The 14306-nt window shown below is 45.5% G+C and overlaps 1 protein-coding gene across 1 annotated transcript in view; it reads left to right on the plus strand.

Annotated features, from left to right (window-relative positions):
• The window catches only part of CALCR (calcitonin receptor), a 268591-nt gene that overhangs the window by 223857 nt on the left and 30428 nt on the right, over window positions 1–14306 (plus strand). Inside the window, exons 8-10 of the mRNA XM_074986222.1 lie at window positions 5861–6014; window positions 10938–10998; window positions 11090–11156. Coding sequence (XP_074842323.1) covers window positions 5861–6014; window positions 10938–10998; window positions 11090–11156 — 282 coding nt within the window. The remainder of the gene's footprint in view (window positions 1–5860; window positions 6015–10937; window positions 10999–11089; window positions 11157–14306) is intronic.

Consider the following 14306-nt stretch of genomic DNA (forward strand, 5'->3'; position numbering starts at 1 on the left):
GACAATCTCCCCCACGCTCCCCCCAAATAAATGCCAGTGATTCACCAGAGCTGTAGGAGCCACTGGGGCTGGAGGATTTGCCACCGACTCTGGGGGCCAGAGCCATGGCTGAGGCCGCTGGGCTGGAGGAGTCACCAGGTCCACTAGGACTGGAGAAGCTGCCAGGGCTGCGGGAGTGGCTGAGGCCACTGGGGCCAGAAGAGCCACATGTGGGAGGTGTGAAGGGACTGTAGCTCTGGGTGCAGGCACTCTCCTCACCCAGCCCTGTGTTCAGAGTGTGTCAGCACCCAGCAATTGCTGCCTGCAATGGCACTGAGCAGCAGCCGCAGCATTGGAGGCTTCTGCCTGCTGGCAGGCTGTGGGTATGTGGCAGCTGCACTCTGCCTTTGTGCGGTTGGCTCAGAGCCAGGGGCTGGAGGAACTGCAGCTCTAAGTACGCCAAGGGATAAAGGAGGTGGAAGGAGCCAGGCTGACCAGCGGGCAGCTCCCCTCCTGGTAATTGGTTGATGGGGGTGTGAGGGGAAGAATTGGTTTAGGAGGAGGAGAGGGAAGCGGAAGCAGAGGACAGGAGTGAGTGATGGGCTGGGGAAGTCAGTGCATCATCGTACAGTGTAACTATTTGGATTTAACAGACTTTCAGCATTAACAAGCACCCCTTCCCCCCTTAGTCTGTTAAATGGAGAATTTCCTGTAAATACTTTAGAGAGACATAGTTTGGGCAGGATTTTTCTTTCATTGTGCTTGCAAATTTGTGCGAATACAGTGCATCTATATTTGCTGACATTTTAACCTGGAAAATGACATTGCAACTGTGCATGCCAATATCATACAATCATAGAATCATAGAACACTAGGACTGGAAGGGACCTCGAGAGGCCATCAAGTCCAGCCCCCTGCCCCAATGGCAGGACCAAGTACTATCTAAACCATCCCTAATAGATGTCTATCTAACCTGTTCTTAAATATCTCCAGCGATGGAGATTCCACAACCTCCCTTGGCAATTTATTCCACTGTTTGACCTCCCTGACAGTTAGGAACTTTTTCCTAATGTCCAACCTAAACCTCCCTTGCTGCAGTTTAAGCCCGTTGCCTCTTGTTCTATCCTCAGAGGCCAAGAAGAACAAGTTTTCTCCTTCTTCCTTATGACACCCTTTTAGATACCTGAAAACCGCTATCGTGTCTCCCCTCAATCTTCTCTTTTCCAAACTAAACAAGCCCAATTCTTTCAACCTTTTTTCATAGGTCACATTCTCTAGACCTTTAATCATTCTTGTCGCTCTTTTCTGGACCCTGTGTAGTTTCTCCACATCTTTTTTGAACTGCGGTGCCCAGAACTGGACACAATACTCCAGCTGAGGCCTAACCAGCACAGAGTAGAGCGGAAGAATGACTTCTCGTGTCTTGTTCACAACACACCTGTTAATGCATCCCAGAATCATGTTTGCTTTTTTTTGCAACAGCATCACACTGTTGACTCATGTTTAGCTTGTGATCCACTATAATACCTAGATCCCTTTCTGCTGTAGTCATTCCTAGACAGCCTCTCCCCAGTCTGTATGTGTGAAACTGATTGTTCCTTCCTAAGTGGAGCACTTTTCATTTGTCCTTATTAAACTTCATCCTGTTTACCTCAGACCATTTCTCCAATTTGTCCAGATAATTTTGAATTATGACCCTATCCTCCAAAGTAGTCGCAACCCCTCCCAACTTGGTATCATCTGCAAACTTAATAAGCGTACTTTCTATGCCAATATCTAAATCATTGATGAAGATATTGAACAGAACCGGTCCTAACACAGACCCCTGCGGAACCCCACTTGTTATACTTTTCCAGCAGGGTATCATGTCAATTCTTCAGCATTAGGTTTTTTTTTTTTTTACACTAATAGAACTCATAAGGACAGAAGGCTGCTGTGCACACAGATTCATCGCCATCACTTGTGTAACAAATGGGAGATGCTGTGCTATTCTGTTCCTCATTTGCAACACCTGATTTGGTCCATATTTTAAATAACATCCTTAAACATGGTTCATCTTGATGGACTGTCAGGTTTAAACCATTCAGGCCAACCTTTTGGAATTTATTCTCAAATTAACAAGATGTGATCCAAGCATAATCAAACTCATCCCTCATGCCTACCCTGATCATTTTCTTAAGCCTATTGCATATCTTGTGACTCGGTGCCTCAGCGAACCATAAATTGATAATGGGTGTGTGGGAATTAGCTTGTCAGGTAGCTACAGGATTTAATTTATAAAGCTACAAACTTTAATTATATGGAGTAGGAGAAATAAATACAACGAAAATGAAGGTTAGGAAATGTTGCACCTTGGGAAATAAATACAGTTAGTGTCCATGAATTTTGCACTGTGCCTGTGTGTGAGTTAGATTTTGCATGTGAAGAGAAAACTAGGACAATGACTGATTTGAGTCAAATTATCTTATGAGTGAGGACATATAGCTGGTTAAAAAAAATGCAACTGCGGCTTCCATTTACACTGTGAATGGCACACATCCTACTTAACTTTATTTGCTTCATCAGTTAGTCCTGTTAGTGAAAGGTAACCCCCTTTTTCATCCTTCCTTTCCCCTCTTGCCTGTGGGAACCCTTGGTTCTAACTGTCTACTCCATTCATCTGAGGAAGTGGGTCTTATCCATGAAAGCTCATGACCTAATGCATTTGTTAGTCTGTAAGGTGCTATAGGGTTGCTTGTTATTTGTCCAGATTCATTATTATTTCAAACAGGAAATGCAAAGTTGTTGCTTTAGCAATGACTGGCCAGAGAGCACCAGGCAGCATCTGCCAATCATTTCTTCTTTTCCTAATCCCCAGCCTTTGGCAATCCACTGTACAGCACCATTTCCAAACCAGCACTACCACGTGGAAGGGCCTTATGCAGTTTGTGGGACAAGGGCCCTTAGCACATGACAGTGCAATGCTCGCACAGCAGAGACTTTGCCAGTAGGTAGCGTTCTCAGACAATTACAGGCTGCTCCTCCTAAAACTGGCACTCTCTGGTCCAGCAACATCTGTGGTCCAGCAGGGTCATCAGTGCTCCTGGACCAGAGAGCCCGGGAGAATAAGGGTGGGAGGGCCAGCCGGGGAAAGGGGCAGCAGCCTGAGCAGCCTGTCTGGGGCCAGCGGGGGAGCAAGGCTGGAGCTCTGCAGCAGCCCTGGGGAGTGTGGGGGCAGGGTTTGAGCCCAGTGGCAGCCCCATGGCAGTGTGAGGCCACAGCTGGTGCTCCATCACAGCCCCATGACAGTGTAGGGTGGGGACAGAGCCAGTGCCCTGTCGAGCCCTGTGGCAGTGTGGGGGCACAGCTTGTGCCCTGTGACTGCCCTGGGGCATCATGGGACCACAGCTGGTGCCCCATAGCAGCCCCAAGGCACTGTGGGGCTAGAGCTGATACACTGTGACAGGTCTGCAGCAGTGTGGGCCAAGGCCAGAGCCCTGGGGCACCAGCAAAGAGCTGGGGCTAGAGCCATTGCCCTTTGGCAGCCCTAGACCTGAGGTAGTATCCCATGGGAGCCCCATTGTGGTGCAGGGCTGGAGTCCTGTGGCTGCAGGGAAGAAGCAGGGTGCCCACTGCAGGCTTGGGGGCTGATGGCAGGGGACATCCTCTGGGCTGGAAAAGTCCCTTGTTCAGGACCAGTCAGGTGTTGACTGTGCCGGACCAGGCGGGTGCAGCCTGTACCATGGTTCCCAAGAGCGGCTGGATGGAACATGCATCTCAGTGTTCCAAGCTGATGCCCTCCAACATCTGAGGGAGTGTTTCGCTGTCACTGGCCACATATAAGATGTGCTTGTCTTAGTGCACTCTGCCTGCAAGATAGTGATGAGTTCGCCATGGAAGTTCACTGACATTTTAGACCTCAGAGTAGTTACTTCATGTCAGGTAGAATGCCAACGAGCTTTCCAAAGCTTCACGTGCCTGTCAGCCAAGGCAACATTCAAGAAGAAGAAGAGATCAATAGGAAGTGAATGGAGAAAGGTTGGCCCCCAGTGGACTAGCTATATTCAGCACATGCTAAGGACGGAGACATGATACATATTGATCCAGACTTATGAAAAACAACATATGACACAATGAACCACCATAAAGAGCACATGCACCAGTATTAAAAAGAAAGGATTTTTTTTCATCCAAAACCTTTGTATTATGTCCTGTGCACTTTGTCCAAGCTGCTCAGCCTCACTGTGGAAAATGATGAACTGCCTAGTGAAGGGAGTGGAAAAAGAAATGATAAAAAATAAAGTCAGACTTGCGAGTTAATTCTTTCAGCTCTGCATTTTCCAACGCCTTGAAATTCACACCCAAATAAAGTAAATGGGTGTGCACCGAGGCAAGCAAAGACAGTTGAAAGGAACAATAAAACAAGCCTTTTAGCTCGAAGGAGCAGCCTGAGAGAGAGAGACAGAGGCTATGGACAGCACTCTTGTAGTGTGACAGAAAAAAGAAATCTCCTTTGAAGCAAAAGGGGCAAATTAAGCCTAAACCATCCATGCAGCCCTGCGGAGCTCGACAGAAGTCAATGGGAAGGAGTTTTCTCCTGCAGTTTCAGAATGCCAGATGTCATGCCTCAGGCACTGCTGCAGACTTGGTGTCCTGAGGTTCCTGTGCTTCCCTGACACAAGGCAGTGGATTCAGGCAACAGTCTACCCCATCACACCCTCAAAAACCTCCCGGCCCATTGGGAGAAAGGGGGGGGTCCCCTCTGTATGCCAGTACAACTCTCCTCGAACCCAGTGGCAAGATTTGATTTGTGGAGAACTGGAAATCCTGAACTGGAAAGGCCACTGGGTGTGTCCTACTTGGTTCTGTGAGACTGACTGTGCACTATTGACATTATCCCTGTTAAGAGGAGATGCTGAGTTGCACTGTGCCTTTGGAGCTTTGGCAAGTAAGCGGGACATGACAGACTTGTCAGGTTTCCCACCACAACCTGCTAGCCAATGCAAGGCCAGTTCAGATTCCTAGTCTCCATGACCTCATGCACTGGTTGTGCTCAAGCGGGTGTACAGATTGCAGTCATGCTTAACATCGACTATAGATTACTGAGTTGAGAAGATCCTCACCCCTTCTTCCTCTGGGAAAAGTGGCACAAGTGCAGGGCACAGTCTGGCCCTTTATAGCATCTCTGCTCCTCTCTTCCTCTGTATTTTGCTTCCGTTAGAGCAGTGCAAAGTATCGGAACACTCTCTATACCTTCAGAGGCCTTTGGCAGCGTTCTTGGAATGTTAATCAGGAGAAGCTCCCACTGGCCCCAGTATAAGGTCCTCCTCAGCACATAATGAAAAGGAGCTCCAAGTGTGGTCAATTTAGCTACACCAGGGAGGGGTGTGAAAAATCCACCCCACTGAACAGTGTTGTTAGCCAACATACATCCCCATGTAGTTAGCACTCGGGTGATAGAAGCTCTTCTGTCAGCTTAGTTACTGCCCCTCCGGAAGATGGAAAATCTATGCTGACAGAAAACCCTGTTGGAGTAGGTGGTGTCTACACAGAAGCAGCTGTAGTGTTCTCAGTGGAGATACATCTGTAAATATGGTCCATCCCTTGTCTACATCTTTGGGGATACAAAATCAACCAGGAGAGCTGTTTGTCACTTGTAACGATTTGAATAAACGTAAAACACAACTGCCAAATTAGACATTTTGGCAGACTCAGTTGTTAGTCTCTTCTGCGCAGAATTTGCCTGGGCTTGATGTCATAGCCCTGTCTATAATATTTGCTGAAGAATGTAGCAAATGCTGGAAAGGTTGGCTGGAAGAGTAGAACTGACACGCTGTTTGCCTGCTTTGATGCAGTTTGTAAACCAGATCCATAGTTTAATACTCTCTAATTTGTCTGACAGGTGAGCTGCAAGGTGCTGCAGTTTTTTCACCAGTACATGCTGGGTTGTAACTACTTCTGGATGCTCTGTGAAGGCATATATCTTCATACCCTAATTGTGGTGGCAGTATTTGCTGAAGAGCAGCGTTTGCACTGGTATTACCTCTTGGGCTGGGGTATGTATTTCACGACTCATGTTTTCTCAGTGACTTCTTTCCAATGTTTATGGCACTCATATATGCTAAAGACCCAATCCTGCCACCATTTGCACACATGCGTAGCTGTATATTAGGACTTAAATTTGATTTCTTTGGATCCTGAAGTTGAAGCTGAATTTCATTTATTTGCACAGGACAAAGCATGCAATCATTGTAACATATACACACATCTGTGAAAGTTAATAGGAGTCCGTATCCTTGAGGATGGTGATCATGGGCACAGCTGGAAGAAATGACCAAGCACTGAACATGTACATTTCAAATCCCAAATATATAAGGTGTAAAGAAATATTTACCCCTTTTGCCACATTCTTTGCAAATATTACTCAACTGTAGTACATGTTGGGAGGGCATAGGTAGGAACGGCATCTCATCTTCCTTTCTTGCGAAGCAGGTTATGTTCATGGAAAGGGAGGAGTTTGCATACTTTAGAATTTTCAGATGCATGGAACATTATGAATCCTTAATAGGGGGAAGTGTTTTGTCCTTGGACAACTTCATAACTGGGGTAAAGTCTACGTAGCGTCTCTGTCAGTTGAATAGCTCAACCTGTGCCAGGGCAAGCAGTTTGCCTTGTGAATGCTCCACAGGTGAAAGGTTCCAGTTAATGGTCATGGTTCAGTTCCAAGCAGGAGAACAACAAAACAAGTATGTTTATTTTGGGGTAAAGTTTGAATATTTCCTTCCTACACATTAAAAGGATTGGCCAGTAAGAAAGTCCAAAGTTTGGCTGGCTGTTCTTGACCATGGCTGCAGTATAAGTCACGCCACCGTGGCATGACCCTGAGTTTGCAAAGTAAAATGCTGTGCAAATTTCTGTTTTGTGGCTAGTGAATGTGAATTATATGTTTTTTTGAAAACACTGTATACATACAATGCTGTATAAATATAATAATTTGATTTCCAGACTGTCAGACTGAGTGCTAGGAGAGCTGTCTTTTTTTTAATCATACCTATTAAAGCAATGGTTTAAAAAAGCTTTGTAAGAAAAGAATATAGCTGAGAAAATTTTCCATTCTTCCCCCTGCTGAGGTAATTAAAATCATTGGATAGGTTCGGTAATATGCTGACCCTGGAGACCACTGTGTATTTCTAGCATGATTTGTTGCAGCAACACTCCCTTCTAAGGTTCTTTTCTTTATCTGCTGTTATTTCAGTGTTTTAGTAAATTACCCCTAAATCACTGGTCAGGAGAAAGTTACAAATGTACTTAGCGGCACTGTTTTGCTGTTTCAAACAGCCTGAAATGCACTTAATTCAATAAGAAACCATTGGTGAGGGCAGTGCTGAAACAGTCTTTCACAATGTAACTGGTGGTACACTCAAGCTTACTCCATTCTGTGCCATAGCAGGAACAGGCCTCACTTCTAGGGATTTGTCCTGCTTATCACTGGGTTGGCTACTTTCAGCTGCTTTCTAGAGACTACAGTTTTTCACACCACCCAAGACAGGGACAGCACTTAGCAGCACCACTCTGAGGAATGACCAAGAGCGATGTGTCAGGTGCTTGAGCATGACCAGTCTGCCATGGTGCTTCTTAGTCAGTGTATGTTCTTCAACTCTAGGGATGGTACAGCTTGCCCCTTCGCCTTCTGGTGAACCAGCCTAGCTCCATACCCAGGTCTCATCACCTCCTATTGCTTTTTATGTAGTTTGCTCCCTGGAAGAAGGAAAGATCCACCAGGCCTTTTTCTCTCTTTCTGCTTCTGGTTCATCCCTCTAAACCTGGGGGAGCTAAATAAGGGCAGATCAAAGTTTAGCCTAATTTTGGAGAGTAACACATTAAAGTTAGATAAATAAGAGCCTTCTGAAGCATAATTTACTCATCAAAACTTTCCATTGTTGCCATAAGAGGTACATGTGAATGTGCAGAGTCAAATTCTCTGTGTATACGCTGCAAACGGAATCATAAAACATCCCTCCCACCATGTGTAACAGTGCACCTACAAAACAAGGGAGTTACCTGGAAATGTAAATTGTGCTGTTGCTAAGCAGCTCCATGAAAATGGAATCTGCATCTATGTCCTTCCTGCTTCTTCTTGGGCATCGTTGTCATTAAAAAAGATTCTGCAACTGGGACATCACTAATAATGTTGTTAATGATGCATGAAGCAGAAAAAGATCAGTTTGCTCTCCAGGAGCTGCAGTGACTCTGCAGTACTAAGAGTGGTGAAAAATCATTTTGGCAGCTGAGTAAATGAGTAAGCCAATCCAGTGACCAAAATGATATCATATTTACATAGTCTCCTTTCTGGCCAAGAACCCTCTTTGAAGGGAAACTGAGCAGTGCTTTGCTTGTCAAGGTCAAAGTTCAGGTCTTTGTGTTTCTTATGAAAGCGTTGATTGGATTTGTAGGATCCAAATGACCAAGTGACAATCCAAGGAGTTGCATTCCTCCTGCTGTAGAAAGGAATAACACTGTTTTTCAACTAATTCACTTTGAAATGTATTCATTTGTAAAGACTGAATGTCAAACCCTGTGATAACCTCCACTTCATGGTGGGCAGCAAACAAGCAAACATGCATGAAACTATGGCTGAGAGTGTGCAAAATCAGGAGTGAGGACTAAAAGGTTCAGTGGATTATTGCTGTAGAGCTGCTGGTGGCCCCATGGCAGTAATTAGTGACATAGCAATATGGAGCGGCCAGCTAGAAAGTCAGAAGTTTGTCTGGCAGTTCCAGAGTAATGGATCACTCTAAGATGCAACACCCTAGCAGTGACCCCTTAGTTTCGTAATTATCACAGAAGCTGGACTGTGATATACCAAACCTGCGATAAAGGACTGCATCATGCAATGAAAAGAAGTCAACTCACAGAACTACGAATTGGGAAGTTGCTGTTTTATTTATGTATCAGAGAGGTAGCCGTGTTAGTCTGTATCTTCAAAAACAACAAGAAGTCCTGTGGCACCTAATAGACTAACAGATATTTTGGAGTATAAGCTTTCATGGGCAAAAACCCACTTCATCAGATGCTTATGCTGCAAAATATCTGGTAGTCTATTAGGTGCCACAGGACTTCTTGTTTTTGTTTTATTTAAGTGCATTGCAACAGAATGTGCGGGGCAGGGAGTCAAACTCCCACTCAGTAAAGGAAAGCAAGGGAATGGAGCCCCAGCCCATAATAGTCTGATTAGCCTTGCTGCATCTTTGATAACTGGTTTACTCTAAAACTTCTAAGGTAGTAATGGTGTGCTCGGGTAACTCAGAGGTGAGCTCTGACAGTGACTCAGTCGTTAGGTCCCCTAGGAATTAGCATGATAGGTTCTAATAACCGCTCAGACACTTAGCTAAAGAGAGAGGATATTTTCCTAGGGATGGCAAGAAAAGCAAAGGTAGCAAATACCCTTGATATGGAGGCTGAAACACTTCCAATTCAAAGTAAATCATAGCAGTTCTGATTTGCACCTCTGCAGCAATCCAGTAGAGAGTTCAGGCCTGGGGCCTGGTGTGCCCTCTTCAGTCCAGTTGTCTATTCAAAGCAAATAGGAACTTGCATTTTTCATGCTGGGATCACTTTGTGGTATCGCTCTCATTAGGGCCCCTCTACACTGGCTTCCTGCCCATGCACTGCTTCTTCCTCACAAACCCCACACAGGCCTGCACCCAGCAGTCACCCCTGAGCTACAGAGTACCTGGTGACTTCTCCAGCCTCCAGTTTCCCTGCTGCTTCTGTATTGACATACCACTGGTGTTTTTCCAAGACGTAAGGACACTTACCAGGTTAGGGGCTTTCCATTATGTTTCTGGGCCCTCTTGGCACACACTTGACCAAGGAAAAGGGCTGTGCAGTAAGGAGGGGGTTGTGGGATTAAGATAGTTTTTGGACCATCACAGATTACAATGTTGTATCAATGTCTGTTGTCATTTTAGCACAAATTCCCTTGTCATGGCTCTCAGCCTGTTGGAATGGAAACTGACATGCAGGCAGAGGGAAAGGCTTGGTTACTGAATCACCATGCTGTGAATGGTGAAAGTAGGAAACTCAAGTGGCATGGATATCCCAAAATTCATGGGTTGGAGGCAGGATTCTCAAAGCACATACACACACTCTGATGATAGGAAGATGTCGAACCTGCTACTTCTGTGTAGGAAGGGCTTGTGGTGTGGCAGATTTCCATGCCTTCAGCCCAGTACAACTGGTTCCCTTGAGCAGGATTGGCATAAAAATTAAAACGGTCCCCTCTCCAGAAGTGTGGTGGCCTCCCCTTTTCATGTCAAAAGAGGTTTAGCTTGAGCTGAGATGGGGCTAGGAAGAGTTGGAATTTCTACCATATCCTCCCTATTCATGAGAGACCTGTGGAGTCGGTTCATCCAAATGGACATTAGCTGGGAATATACAGTATTAGCTGAGTAAACAGTCCAAGATCTCATCTGCTTGTAAGACTCTTGGCTCCACTCTATTCATTTTCTAGGTGCTCGGCCTCAGCTGTAGTAAAATCATTCCAGTAGCTGTACTGTCATTTATTGCTCCATTGCTTGACATGCAGAATAACTCACTGGGGATTTACATACCATAGCGCACTGCTTTCTAAAGGGAAAACTTCACACAGAACAGTTTGCTCTCTCTCTCTCCTTCCCATTGTGGCTGGATATTCCCCCTTTACCTCTATCTCAGTGCAGCTGACAGCAGCTTTGACTAAGATGGTAGCATGACACCTCTCCCTGGCTGCTTTTGACAGAAATATCATAATTACTCCCCTCTACATCTCACAACCTAGAAAGCCATATGGCCCAATTCAGATGGAATTATAATTCTCTTGTCAACCCTCTGAATTTCCCTTTATAAGTGTGTTTAGAAAGAAGACACATTATTTTTAGTGTCACATGAAATGCACGGCAAAAAATATGAAGGCTGATTTATACCATTAATCGTTTTAGGGTTTCCTTTAGTGCCAGCATCTATTCACGCTGTTGCGAGAGCCAAATACTTCAATGACAAGTGAGTATTAGATCTATTTTTAAAGGTACTTAGCACATTTTACAGCTCTATATAACAATGTATTTGAGTTAATAATATATTCTTCCTCCAGCTGCTGGATGAGTGTTGACACTCACTTGCTCTATATTGTTCATGGACCTGTAATGGCGGCATTATTGGTAAGAATATTATTTGTTATCATGCTAATAGTTTAGTTACTCTTCTCCTAATTGATGCAAAACTGCACTGAATAGAAAAGTCTGTCAGTTAAATAGGTTAGCCAAGGTTTTCAAAAGTAGCAAGTGATTTTAGATGTCCCACCTGAGAGCCCTTAAAAGAACTTGATTTTCAGAGGGTGGGTGCTCAGCATGTTCCGAAAACCAGGCTCATCAGGGTGTCTCAAATTAGGGAATCAAACAACAGAGCCATCCAAAATCACTAATGCCTTTTAAAAAGTCATGGCTATTCAAACTACAGAGTCTTCTGTCCAGTGCCGTTAATCTTTGCTAACCTTCTTTGTTTTTAATGTGCTGGATTCTCTGTGGCATAAATGAATTCACTGTTTCAGACTCAGCAGGGTGATCTGAAACCATGTCAATAAGTCAGCCCTGGTTTTCATTGATTCTGAGGCAGAAGGGAGCACAGCGGTCCTCTCACCTGACCTCTTGCATAACGCATGCCACAGAGCTTCCCCCCAACCCCAAACAATGCCAATTTGAACGACTAGAGTGCAGCTTTTGGAAAAATGTCCAATCTTTATTTTAAAATTACTTTTCCCTGGAGACATGATAGATCATCATGAGTAGCAGAGAATCCACCACAACCCTTGGTAAAGTGTTTCAGTGATTAATTACCCTTTTTTGTTGGACTCTGTAGTAAAAGAGAGCAGAGATAGTGAGCTAAAATGAGACAAAGCGGTGGCGGGGTGGGGTGATAAGTACCTGAATAGGATGCTTGGGTAGGGGTAGCACAAAGCATGAGATAGCAAAGCAAAGAAATCACAGCTAGGAATTCTGAGGTTGTCTTTTTTAGTTCCTTATCCCTACTTACCGCAGACACCAACTACCCCTCCAGCCAGGGGATGCTCGATCACCCTCCCACTCCTTACTCTACCCCTTCCCCAAGCTTTGACCCACCCCGCTCTTCCCTGCCCCACCCCCCTTCCACCCACTCACCCAAGACCCTACCCTGACCCCACCTCTTCCCATCTCCCACTCACCTCCTCCCCCTAACGTGCCCCATTCTTCCCCTCCCTTCGCACCCTCAGAGCTTCTTGAACGCCATGACTCAGCTGTTTACAGCGCTCCAAAAGCGCTAGGATGGGGGGAGGAGTTGGTCAGTGGGTTGGCCAGCAAGCAGCAAGCAAGGGGGAAGGGAGTCAGAGGGGAAACTTTGTTGCTGGTGTGTTCTGTGCACCCCCTAAATTCTAGCTGGGAGTGTGTCTGCCACACAGTAACCTCAGAGTCAGCACTTACGCCACTCACTGTCCTGCCACCCTGGGCACCTGCAAGTTCTGCCTATAGAGTAAAACCAACCCACTAACTTCCATTAATGGTCATATGAGATGAATGGCTGCATCCAGGCCTGCCAATTAGGGAAGGGCAACTGGGTGATTTAAAAGGGCCCAGGGCTGGGGGCAATTGGCTGCTGCTTTACTGACAGCACAAAGGGGGCAAACACAGGCTTCTTGCCGGCCCTTCCTCCAAGCTGCTCGAAGAAGCAGCCCACACTTCCCTCTAGTCCATAGGACGAGTCTTTGCATGCTGCCCTCACCCCGATTGCCGACTCCGCAGCAAGCACTGGCCAGGAACTGCAGCCAATGGGAGCTACAGGCTGAGGAGTGACTGGCTAAGCAACTGTTGTGCAGAAAAGGACTTGGGGATTACAGTAGATGAGAAGCTGGATATGAGTCAACAGTCTGCCCTTGTTGCCAAGAAGGCTAACAGCACATTGGACTGCATTAGTAGGAGCACTGCCAGCAGATCAAAGGAAGTGATTATTCCCGTGTATTTGGCACTGGTGAGTCAGAAGTATTGCATCTAGTTCCCCCTCCCTTGCTATAGAAAGGATGTGGACAAACTAGGGCAAGTCCAGCAGAAGGCAACAGGAGTGATTGGGAGTTGGGAACATGTCTTATGAGGAGAGGCTGAGGTAGCTGGGCTTATTTAGTCTTCAGAAGAGAAGAATGAGGGAGGCAATTTGGTAGCAGCTTTCAACTACCTGAAGGAGGGTTCCAAAGAGAGTGGAGCCGGGTTATTCTCAGTGGTGTCAGATGACAGAACAAGAAGAAATGGTCTCAAGTGGCAGTAGAGAAGGGCTAAGAAAAACTGTTTCACTGGGAGAGTGGTGAAACACTGGTATGGGTTCCCTAGGGAGGTTGTAGAATCTCCATCCTTAGAGATTTTTAAAGCTGGGCTTGACAAAGTCCTGGCTAGAAGGATTTAGTTGGGGTTGGTCCTGCATTCAACAGGGGGTTGGACTAGATGAACTCCTGCGGTCTCTTCCAACCATAGTCTATGATTCTGTAATCTTGGAAATGTCTATAAATGAACACGGATCTGTTTCAGAGTAGCTAAAAATCTCTAAGATCTCTTTTTACCCCTCTGTCAAGAACTGCTAGTGGATTTCAGCAATACCAAAATGCAGTATGCACCCTAACATTATTTAGAAAATGATTAACTCTCTCTGTTCTAAATGGAAACCTGCACATGACAATGTTCTGTGAAAATAAGTCACCCATTTGGTGTGGTAAGAAATCTTCCTGCCTGGAATGAAAATACTCAGTGGCCTCGTCCTCTTCACAGCCCTTCCTGGCACTGGATTTATTAAAGTGACTATTTTTTTTCTGCTGTCATAATGCTGAAGCCTGACGGAGGGCACACAAGCGTTTTCAGATATTTAATGCTCTTCTCCTCTGTTGTATATTTCAGCCACCCTAAGAAAAAGATCGATCATGTTTCTAGGGAAAAGTTCACCTTTCTTTAAAACGGAGTTAGCCCAAACTTGAGATGATGTTTACACTTGAGAGACAAGAGTTTAAATCTCCTCTCTCAGGTGTGCAGGGGATCAGTGGTTTATGGGAGCCCTACTGTCCTTCCCTCCACCTATGAGGGAGGGTGATCTTTAATGAAGTTCCTAACTTTTCTTGTTTTCCTTTCCGAACCAGACAAAGCCTCCCCTGCCTTTGAGGTTGCAGGGGCTGCATTACAATTGCTGGTTTGAATCAGTGATTTGTATAATGCAGTAGTGTCATGGAATCTCAGTTCTTACAGCATCCACCAGCATCTGCTCTTTGCTCAGCAGAAAAAGAGAGTGGCAGGCAGGTTCAA

Source organism: Carettochelys insculpta, chromosome 2, assembly GCF_033958435.1.
Source record: "Carettochelys insculpta isolate YL-2023 chromosome 2, ASM3395843v1, whole genome shotgun sequence".
In the NCBI taxonomy this organism is placed as follows: Eukaryota; Metazoa; Chordata; order Testudines; family Carettochelyidae; genus Carettochelys; species Carettochelys insculpta.